Genomic DNA, 11103 nt, shown 5'->3' with positions numbered 1-11103 from the left:
AAATAACAAAATATCAGAAACTCAAATAGCCAAACAAATCTAAATAAGCAAAAAAAAAAATGAACAAAACCCAAAAATGAAAAACCTAAAAAAAAACACATCAAAAAATTGAAAGAAAGGAAAGGAAAAACTGGCATGATGGTGGCATGGGTTTTAAGGACCCTTAAACCAAGGAAGGTTCCACCATTAATGGTTGTCACTGGTTGCTGCATTACTAACTCCATGACAATTATAATAATACATCACCACCTTCTCTTTTCAAGCTTCTTCCGTTCTTGTTCTCTACTTCAATGGGTAGAGAGAGATAAAGAGAAGGGAAGGGAATGTGAGGTTTGTTTTGGGTGTTGATGAGGGCTTCATTCCATGGAGGTCGTGGTTGATTTATGTTTAGGAGGAGGAAAAGGAAATGAAATGAGAGAGAGATGAAAAGAGAAGATACGATTACAATTCAGCCACTTGAAGGGCCAAAAGAAAACAAATTAAAATGCAAGGACCGAACCTAATAACTGTTGAAGTCCACATGAGGAGATCCAGGGTACCATCCACACTTGTTCTATTTCAAAGCAATACCCAAAACGAGGTGGAGTGTGTTTGAAAATACGGGATAAATTATATTTTAAAATATTTTAATTTTTTTATATTTATTTTAAATCGTTTTAATATGTTAATATTAAAAATAATTTTTAAAAAATAAAAAAATTATTTTAATATATTTCTAAGCAAAAAACATTTTGAACTGTTATCGCTATCATAATTCCAAACAGATATGAGAGAATTTAAAAATTTAAAAATGTTTAGAATAGCCATGAGGGGGGAAATAGGAAGTGCCGAAAAAATTTTGATTGGTTAAGGATAAAAGTTCACTTTATCACTTGGAGATATTGTAAGACCCGTTTAGCAATAGGGAACCATTTCACGCACTTAGGTGTTAGGTAGGTGTTTGACACCTTCAAATTTAAGAATTATTTTATTGCATTTGTAATTCTTCTTTAAATGTATAGTAATTTTATTTGATAAATGATAAATCATTGAAAAAACTAGTTACCATAGTAAAAAAGAACTAATGCATTGCTTAATGGGTGATTAAGAAACTAGTTACTACTCTAGTTAATGAAATTAGTGCCCTACTTAATGAGCAGATGAAGATATTGATCCCTTGATTAATAAGATTAGTGCTTTGATTAATGGGTAGATGAAGATATTGATTCCCTGATTAATTGTATCATGCTCTGGTTAATGAGTAAATGGAGATTTTGATCCCTTGATAAATAGAGCAATTCCCTGATTAATGAAAAATTGGAGACACTAGTTCATGAGATTACTGTGACTAATATCCTAGTTAATGGGATATTACAAAAATCCATAACGTAGAAATAGAACAAGTGTTGGTTTGGCAAGAGAAGATGTTGTGTTCTTAAATTATATAAATTGTATGAATTAGAAATAATTTCACATAAAAATAATAATAGTAAATATTATGTGTATAAGCTAATTATATTGAGTATTATATAAATTTTAGGTACCTAACAAATAATGGATATCACATTTATAATTTTGGTGAAATCAATGCATATTTTGTTATATAGTATAATTTTACAACCAAGTAGTGTATAAATCTAAATTAAATATGTATATCTTAATTAGTTTCTATTAAACCTATATAATTATGTGGACTAAGATCTAGGTTCTATTTGCATTAATATAAATATGTGTTGGTTTTATGTTGTAACTAGGTTAATTGTCCCATAACTAAATATTTTAGAATAATATAATAATTGATTTGTTTGAGGAAATCTGAAAGAAAAGGAAGAAGTTATTCTTGTGCTAGAGGTAATATATAAACATAGAAGTCCAAAATGATGGAAATATAATGAATTTTTATATGTAAGTTATGAAAATTGATTGCGTCGATAACTTGGTATTAAAAAACATAAAGAAAACCTTGCTAAATTTTTGGTGCGTGTATATGTATAAAATTCATGTATTTTAAATGATAATGCTATATGTTACAATGAATATGATAAAAGAAAATTGGGGTTATCATAGAAAGTCGTCAGTTAGTCACATTTCAACAACAAAAAAAACTGATTTTAATATCAATGAGTTTCATTCAACGAGGGAGTCCTATTGAGATGTTTTTGAACTTTCATGTTACTTGAAAAAATAGATCAAGGTCAAGAGAGATAATTTTATATCGATTTGATTTTGTGTTTATAGGTCATTTTTTAGGGTTTATTAGTTGATAAAATATTTTTTTTTAATATTATAAGAATGCTTATAAGGGTTTTTTAGGTGAAAATAAAAATAAATTTTTAGGCTAAACAACCTTTCAATTTTCAATCATTGTTGTGTTGGTTGGATTGTTTGTAGGCATACAATTTTGTTTTTTTTTAAAAACAAATGACATGTGACTTGTTATCCATTCATTTACCAAACAAATAAATCAAGTTCACAGCCTATTCTTACAGGCCCATGTGGCCTTCTCTATTAATGGGCTAGACACACTAGGTTTTCCATTCTTATATATATGGTTCCTTTTTAGCTTTTTTCTTTCTTTTTTATTTAAATATTAATTAATTAAAATATGTTAATTAAATGTATGCGTAAAATGCCTAACCTAACAAATATTGAGTTTTAATTGAGGTTATTTAAAATAAATAAATTAGATTAATTTTTATAATGTTTCTTAATAGAATATCACTTAATTTTTACATAACTTACAAATAAGATTGGAACATTTTTTTAATACTAGTAGGCTTCTTTTTTTTTGTGTGCATCTCTACTTGTATTTTATATTTTATTTGATTTTATTCAATTGCTTTCCCATGCATTTATTTTTTATTGTTATTTTATTAAATAAAAATTTTGTTCCAAAAAACAAGGTTATTAAATACAACCGGGTCTATAACCTTGTGTTTTGAGATTAGATATCTAGATCCACATCCAACTCTCAACTTTTCAATTTAGTTTTTAATTAAATATCATTTAATTTTTATTACTGGTTTTCACATGAGACAATAACATTTTTTTTCTAATATTGAGAGGCTTTATATATATTGGATTTTATTCGATCTCTTTCATGCGTGTGTGTTTTTACTATTGTTTGATTATATACAAAAATAATTACGAGAAACAAAGCTATTAAACATAATTGGGTACATGATCCATGTTACAATATCAAATATCTTGATTTATATCTATCTCTCAATTTTTCTGTCTAATCATTGATTATCATTAACAATTTTTTTATATATTTATTGGCACAAATGATTTTCAATCTACTTAATCAAATACATGCAATGAAGTTTTAATTTACAATAAGAATTATTTCTTGTTGTCAAAAATCATGTTGAAAAAGCTTGCATATATTATTGTTTTGCATTGAAATTTTTTTTTACCCAACTCTTGACGAAGCACAAACTAAGTAGCTAGTATCTTCTAAAGACTAAGACCTTATGAGATGAAGAAAACAACAGTACATGGTCAGATTAAGAAATTTCATTGATGAAAGATCTTATTAAATTAATATTAATAGATAGGTGAATTGTGAATAATATTTACAAAGGTAGTATTTGTTTCCCGATCCAATCATGTTTTTGAGATTTTTTTTTTTGCTTTAAATTGATTTATTTTATTTTATTTTGATGTTAAAAATTAAAAAAATATTATTTTAAATAAAAAATATTTGAAAAAACAATATTAATTAGTAATGTTGTTACCTTTTCACCATGCTCGTCTTCCCATATAATCTTTACTTTGTCACCTGAGACTACTTTTTTTTTCCCTTTCTTTTTCCGGTGCCTATAAAAAAACCCCCCATCCTCCCTTGTCTTTGACTGGAATTTTCTCTTTGTTTTTTAAGGTCAAACTAGGAAGAAGAAGAAAATAGCAGCCGGAAAGCATAAATGATGCAAGGCACTGTTTTTGCCAGGTAAAATGAAGCGATTTGTTCAGAAAAGAAAGAAGACGAGGTCCAAAGCCATTTCTATACTGTTTTTTTTTCATTAATTTTAATTCTCCTTTCATTTTTTAAGCGAACGGATTCTCTCTATATTTCCACTTGTTAAACCCTAAAAAAATTTCTTATCTTGTGAGTGTGATTTCGAAATTAAAGAAAAGTTGGCGTTCGGAAAAAGAGAACAGGGATTTTTACACGGGCTACGTCGCAATTACTCAAAGTGAGGAGCGGGGTTAGTATAGTAATTACCAAAAGACGAAAGCGAGGTCCGGAAATAAACAGAATTTGAGTGGCATTGGTGATATTAGACATTTGGAAAGTGGGTCATAAGAAAAAGTGGGAAGACTATAAAGAATTGCACAGGAGGGTTCCGTTTTCAGTAAATACCAGAACCCCCCCAAACTTTATGCGGACAAAGAATCTAGAAAACAAAACATGAAACGCCGTGTTTGGAACGAGGGAAAGTGGGAAGACGGATTGTCGTCATTTTCTCCCTTGTAAAGATAAGAGGAAAAACGGAAAATGAAGAGAAAATCTTCCTCAATCCGCAGAATCTTTTCTCTCCAACTTGCAGAGGAAGTGGGTTTTTGTTTTTTTTAGAATTTGATTTGAAGTGTTAGATCTACAAATGGACTCGACATGTATATATATATATATATGTATGTTATGAAATTAAAAGTGTGCAAATTTTAATCCATGCATAATAATGACAATTAAATTCGGTATCTCAGCAATATTCAAGTTTATGTTGGTTTGATAAAGTTGATAAAAGAAGAATACCTTGACATTTAATTTTGTTTTGTAACCAAGAAGAAACCCTAGAGGAAGGCCAACTATGTAATAACAAAACAAGTTTATATAAGCTACCAAGGCTTGCCAACCACCTCCCACAGCAACACCTGCATGTGATGAACGTAATGGCAAGGTTAATTGTTCCATGAAATTCAGGATCATCATGGTTATACCACGAAGGCATGCTAAATTGGCAACAGCTTTTCTCATCTCTTTGCTACCTGTAAAGATTATGGCGAAGTCGTTCCTAGAATTCCCAGAGTAGTGACCGCACAAAGGATCCCAATTAAGGAGAGAGACTCGATGCATGTGACGATGACAGAATATTTTGCAGCTCTGGATGGCCTGATCCTAGCTCGTTAGAAACTCGAACATCGCGAAATAAAGGACAATTTGTTGTTCATGAGGAATTAACATCGAATGAAAGGTGTATATATATAAAATCCTAATGCAAAAGGGGCCCAGAAAACGAGGTAAGGTTAGCTTTACCTTATGCCTGCATTGATTCCAATAAACAACATGCCTTCCCAACCATTGATGTTCATGCTGAAGCGCAGCCAAAATCAATAAACCAATAATAGTTCTTTCGCATGTCTCTTATAATCAAACAGGAAAAGGTGTTTCTGCTTCTCTCAAGGTGCTTCTAAGATTTGCTTAGGAATATGTTTTCAACTCTTTTTTTTTTCTTTTTCTTTGCTACTGTAAGATACTGGATGTAAACAGGAAGTGTTAATTCAGCAAAGGGATTTCTCACCAGATGGAAAGTGACCCAACCGCGATGATAGGATCTTCAAGGTGTCCAGTGAGAACAATTATGGCCATAAAATACCAAATCTGAAGGAAAAGCATCCAGCTGAAGCTATAGAGAGCCGAACAAAGACCCAGATGTCCTTGAAGGCTAACAAAGACAATCCTGTCCTTCCTTCCTTGCACCAACCAACCACATAGCTAACTGACCCAAAGCAATGACCCAACCTGAGACGTCATAAGAAATAGCAGCACCAGCCAACCCCCACTTGAATACGTTAACGAAGAGATAAAGCACTCCAATGTGCATGATCAAAGCTGCAAAACCAATACATGCCAAAACTCTAACCTTGCTTTGTGCCTGCAAGAACTTTTGGGTAGGGAAATTGATGGCTAATGAGAACATTTGAGGAATAACTCGAATAGTAAATTTGCTAGCAAGCTCTGCTATATCTTTTCGTTGTCCAAGGAGTTTTAGGATTGGAGTGGCAACGGGAATAAGCAAGCAACAAACAGAACTATCCATGATCTTTGCATGTACACTCCAAGTAAATTTACTAGCTGAAACATTGGCCAACATTTAAATTTTGCAGCCTTCTTTTTATTTAACAGGCAATGCTAAGACTAGAAGATTTATGAAATTTCTGATTTCAAAGTTAAATCCTGGTTGGTGACATAGAGAGTATCCATTTGTCAATTGAGCCAACCCGTTATCTAACTTCATAACTCGTGCTACTTTATGCATGTGAAAGCATGTAAACCACAAAATTTTCCATGCTTTCACATGCATTTAGAAGGGCCAGAAAGAGAAGATACCTGTGTTTAAAAAGAACGTTGAGGTTTTTTCGTGGCATTGCGACTATAGGATGTTCTTTTTGACAAAAAAAAAAGCAATGATGGTGGCGTGTTTTCTTTATGCTAGAGAGGGTTGAAAAAGGCATTCATGAACACGATTCACAGCACACAGCAGGAGGCTCAAAAGGGGCTCTGCTCATTGGTATGTTTGGATTGAACAAAGCAAACGGTTAGGCAGGTAATGGACAGTATTTGACAAAACGTTATGGGGCATACACCGTATAATCCCTCCCTGTCTGCCCTCTTCTTTATCCTTGAACTGCCTCTTTGTCTACCTGAGGGATTGTCAAATGGTGATCATGACCCACAAGACCTCTCCTGTCAATTGCCAAACCATGAAAAGAAGGAAGAAATTGAAGTTGGCAACTAACAAGACTAGTTGAGCACATGCCAATTTGAAGTTGACAGGCCACCAGTGAATGGTTGACTTTTTAGCTAGGGTAACTCTGCAAGCAATGAACATCAATAGCTAAACATGGCCATCCAGGACCAACTTTCTCCTCCTTTTCGAATCTGTGATCACTGGAATGACGTGTGCTGGTCTTCAATTGTACAAATAACGTTCATTTTAAGAAGCATGACCGATCTAATGAATCTCGGCTCTTGGCACACGAATGATCATCAAATATGAAACGGACGCAGTATAAATAATGGGACAATAGAATCTTGAAGAGCTTGACATCCTTGAAAATTTGAGCAACAAGCAATTCCATTTACATTTCTGATACCGTACAAGGCTACAATTCACATAAAATGAAAGCCAAAAAAAGGGGGGGGGGGGGGGGAATTAGTTTTTCCTCAGCTACCCACCAATCTCCAGGACGCTTGTCAGTTAACTTTCACATTTTCATTTGGCTGGTGAAGAGGCATTACCAAGAGATGAAGGCGAACCAGAACTATATACCCCTGCATTATCACCACAACAATCACCACCAATAGATACTCCCTTACCAGAATCTATCTGAACACCATGATAAGACTCCCCGGAGACCAGTGCTTGTAACAATTTTGGTGGTGGAGGAGTGGTCACTTCGACCACCCCTTCTAGCATTTTCACTACCATTCCCATTGTAGGCCTCATTTCCTCGTTATCCTGTATACACCAAACGGCAACCGATGCAACACGCTGAGCTTCCTCAATGTCATATGCGCTGCCTAGCCTATCATCCACCACTGCTGCCACATTGCCTTCGATTATTTTCTGTGCAGCATATGGAGGGAAAAACCATTTCTCTGCCTTCTCACCCTCCCTGCCACCAGCACCACGAGCAGATGGCGGTGCCTCTACATTTCTACGGCCTCCAAGCAATTCCAACAATGTCATTCCGTAGCTATAAACATCTGCTTTCGTGGTAATTGCCACACCAGATATCCATTCTGGTGCAACATAGCCCCAGGTGCCTCTCATGGTAGCTAATACTCTACTGAAGTCGCGACCTATAAGCTTTGCTAAGCCAAAATCAGATACCTTAGCTGTGTAATCACTATCCAAAAGGATGTTTTCTGGCTTGATATCACAATGGATAATACAATCTCTACATTCCTCGTGTAAATATGCAATTCCTCTAGCAGTACCAACTGCTACACGAAATCTAACATCCCAGATCAAATTCAGACCATCTCGTCGCAGATACGCACTCAAAGGGCCATTTGGCATGTAATCATAAATTAAAAGCCTGTGAGAACTCTCTGAGCAAAATCCTCTAAGCCTGACAAGATTGATATGCTGAATGTTTCCAATAGTACACACCTCTGCCCTGAACTCTTTCTCTCCACTGCCTGGCCTTTCAAGGCGTTTCACAGCAACAAGAGTAGAATCCAACAACTCGCCCTGAAACACTGCCCCAAATCCACCATGTCCAAGTTTATCCGAGAAGCCTCGAGTTGCAGCACAAAGCTCTTTATAAGTAAACACTTTCAAATTCAACCCTGGAAACACACCATCTCCTTCCACACCCTTGCCGTTCTTTCTTCTCTTTCTCAAAATCAGCAGCATCCCTGCCACCAACCCCAAAAGCACAACTGACCCACCAATGCTACCAATCAAAAGCACAGATTTCGACACACCCTTCCTCACAATCCCCTCCTTCGGCACCCTGACATATAACACATCTTGAAAAGTACTATCAGAACTGGAATTTCTCAAATTCAACAAAGATCCATATAGATTCTTGCACAAGTTTGTCTTACCATCGTGAAACAAACCGATACATGAACAATTACTCAAACAAGTCCTCTCACAAACATTCCTAGTCCCCGCAAAAGACACCATAGCCGCTCCCTCAAATCTCACAACACCAACCTCCATAAACCCATCACTCTCTTCACACAAATGCCTACTCTCTCTGACACAACCACCAGTATAATCCTCAGACTCCCAATCATTATCACTAACAGGAATGAACCCAGAAACACAAACGCAAGGCTTTAACAATGTGCTATTACAAACACCCAAATTCCCACATAATCCATAAACTCTGCACTTATTGTCTGGCTGTGACCAAAACATGTTCCAATACTCATTCTGCTGAGTCCAAGTGTACTGCTTCAACTGCCCAATAACATCAACTTGAAACCTAGTCAGTGGTGGCCTTAAACCACCATCTAATTCCCTCTCTGTGTACCAAAAGGATGCACTTGGCGTAAAAGGATCCGAAAAATGGAACTTATAAATGTAAGGAATAGTCATTTCAGGTACACCATCGAATGCATCACCAGTCCAATTACCTGTACTCCAATACTTGGCACTCTTATTATAAACAAGCTCAAATTCATTAAACCCTAGCGGGTTTATCCTCAAAGAGAATAAACCAGGCGACGGATCGTTTATGCTCCTCCATGAAATTAGAGATCTTTCACTTGTAATATTCATGCCTGGCAGCCATGTATCTGTTGGAAAATCGAAACTTTGCCAAATAATCAACCCTTCGGCCGATAAAAGAACAAGATTTCCATTCTCTTGAAGGAGCAACCGTCTGGCTTCCTCTGTGTTTGTGCTTTGCCAAATCGTTGAACCCGGTAATGCAATGATGGCCAGTTTGCCTTCCGCGGTGATTTCTAGCCTTGTAGAGGTGAGATTGGTAATGGGTTTTTCACGATTTGCTACCCAAACTATTGGTGGTGTTGGAATTGAAGCATACGAAATGGCCAAGTACCAATTGGGTTTCCCACCTGGGTTAACGAAACCCAGATTGAATGTCTTGTTTGGGCTTGAAATGGTTGAGTTTCCTGTGATAAGGACATTGGCAGTCTCCAATTTCTTGCTTCTACTGCTTTGTATTGGGTTGCAGGGAGTTGAAGGTGTAAATGTGTGTGTAAATGTGTTGTTTGTTTCAAATTTGGAAACAAGCAAGGCATTTGAGGTTGGTAAGAGAAGGGAGAGGATGAAAGCGAAGAAGATGGCTAGTGACATTTCACTGATCATCAGCGGCATTGTTTCATAGCTTTGGGGTCTTGGAGGAAAAAGGCATGTCTTTTTCACTTGAAGGGTGACATTGATGATGATGATCTTCGCACTTACACGATGACATAGAATCTTTGTGCTGTGTGGGTGGTTCAGTGATGGGAGCAGTCTGTCTCTGATTCAAGTTTTCAACTTTTTAGAGTGAGAAGAAGATTTTTTTATGGAATATCTGATAAAACTGCCACTTTGAGCACTCAAAGCTACAAACAAAAAAGTTAAATTTATTGGAAGTCTTGCTCAATTACAAAAATGTCCTTTACACATTTTGCACTGAATCTATCATCTAGTGCTTTTATTAACAGGATGAAACCATATATTTACAAAAATGCCCTTCATAACTTTCTTTGATCCTGTAAATATCTTATTATTTCACTGCTTTTTCACTGATGGTGCGCTTTCATTTGATATCTAAATCTTGCTTAAAACAACTTAGATTAATTTGATCATGAATGCCTTTGATTAATCACACTACTGAATTTATTATGATTAATATCATGTGATGTAAATAAGGGCATTTTTTAAAATATGGTTCTATTCATTTTTTAAAAGTATCTTTTACCTGAAAAAAATAAATTAATATTTTTTAATTATTTTTCGTGATTTTTCTATGATATATTAAAATAATAGCATATTCTTGATACGTGAGGGGTGGTTTAAAAGACAATAGAACATGGGAAGCCATTTTGTTTAGGGTTGGTTTGGTAATTAGAAGCTTGGAGGACTAGATAGTAATAAGAAGCTTTTGTAGGGGTTACTTTGGTAAATCGGAAGTGAAAGCTGAGGAGGTCTACGGGATAGTGTGGTTTGGTGGCAGACAAAAGTGCTGAAACCCACTCACGAGGTCGTCGTATCTTTGTAACAAAACAAAATTAATTTTTAAATGAATTTCAGAAAACCTTGTTCGAGAAAAATCATAAAATAATTACGCGCGTGGGTTGCGTTCTGGATGGGTGAGATTTGTGGTTCTCAATGCCAGAAAGTTGAAAGATCGTGTAGGAATTTTATTGGCTCAAAAGCACTTAAAGTCAACAATCTACTACCTCCTTTGACCTTTGTGTTCCATATAATTTTAAAAAATTTCTTAAATACTTTTTTTAATTATGTCTTTAGTTAAGAACTTGTATCAGAATTTTAAAATTCATGACATTACATTGCAATTCTGTCCATGAGATGTTTTCAAGTTATATCACCGAATGATGGAAAATTGGAATTTAATCACCAAGAAACCCTCGGAAGGTAGCAACACTCTTTCTTTAAGGTTGTATGCTTTTTTTATATATATATATAT

General features: G+C 35.0%; 1 protein-coding gene and 1 pseudogene across 1 annotated transcript; both read right to left on the bottom strand.

Moving 5' to 3' along the window:
• Positions 1 to 4724: 4724 nt before the first annotated feature.
• Positions 4725 to 6881, bottom strand: LOC133682730 (protein DETOXIFICATION 34-like; annotated as a pseudogene).
• A 132-nt stretch (positions 6882 to 7013) lies between these two features.
• Positions 7014 to 9992, bottom strand: LOC133682729 (G-type lectin S-receptor-like serine/threonine-protein kinase SD2-2). The gene has a single exon (XM_062106229.1). It carries the CDS (start codon positions 9783 to 9785, stop codon positions 7200 to 7202), a length of 2586 nt encoding a protein of 861 aa, XP_061962213.1. The 5' UTR covers positions 9786 to 9992; the 3' UTR covers positions 7014 to 7199.
• Between the last annotated feature and the right edge of the window lie 1111 nt (positions 9993 to 11103).

This window comes from Populus nigra, chromosome 2 (genome assembly GCF_951802175.1).
Source record: "Populus nigra chromosome 2, ddPopNigr1.1, whole genome shotgun sequence".
NCBI classification, from domain to species: domain Eukaryota; kingdom Viridiplantae; phylum Streptophyta; class Magnoliopsida; order Malpighiales; family Salicaceae; genus Populus; species Populus nigra.
Note: the sequence above shows the minus strand (reverse complement) of the source record. Positions and strands in the feature narration are given on the sequence as shown.

Bases quoted from the DNA above. Each gene is read 5' to 3' on its own strand.
- LOC133682729 (XM_062106229.1), bottom strand. From the start codon at position 9,785: ATGCCGCTGATGATCAGTGAAATGTCACTAGCCATCTTCTTCGCTTTC.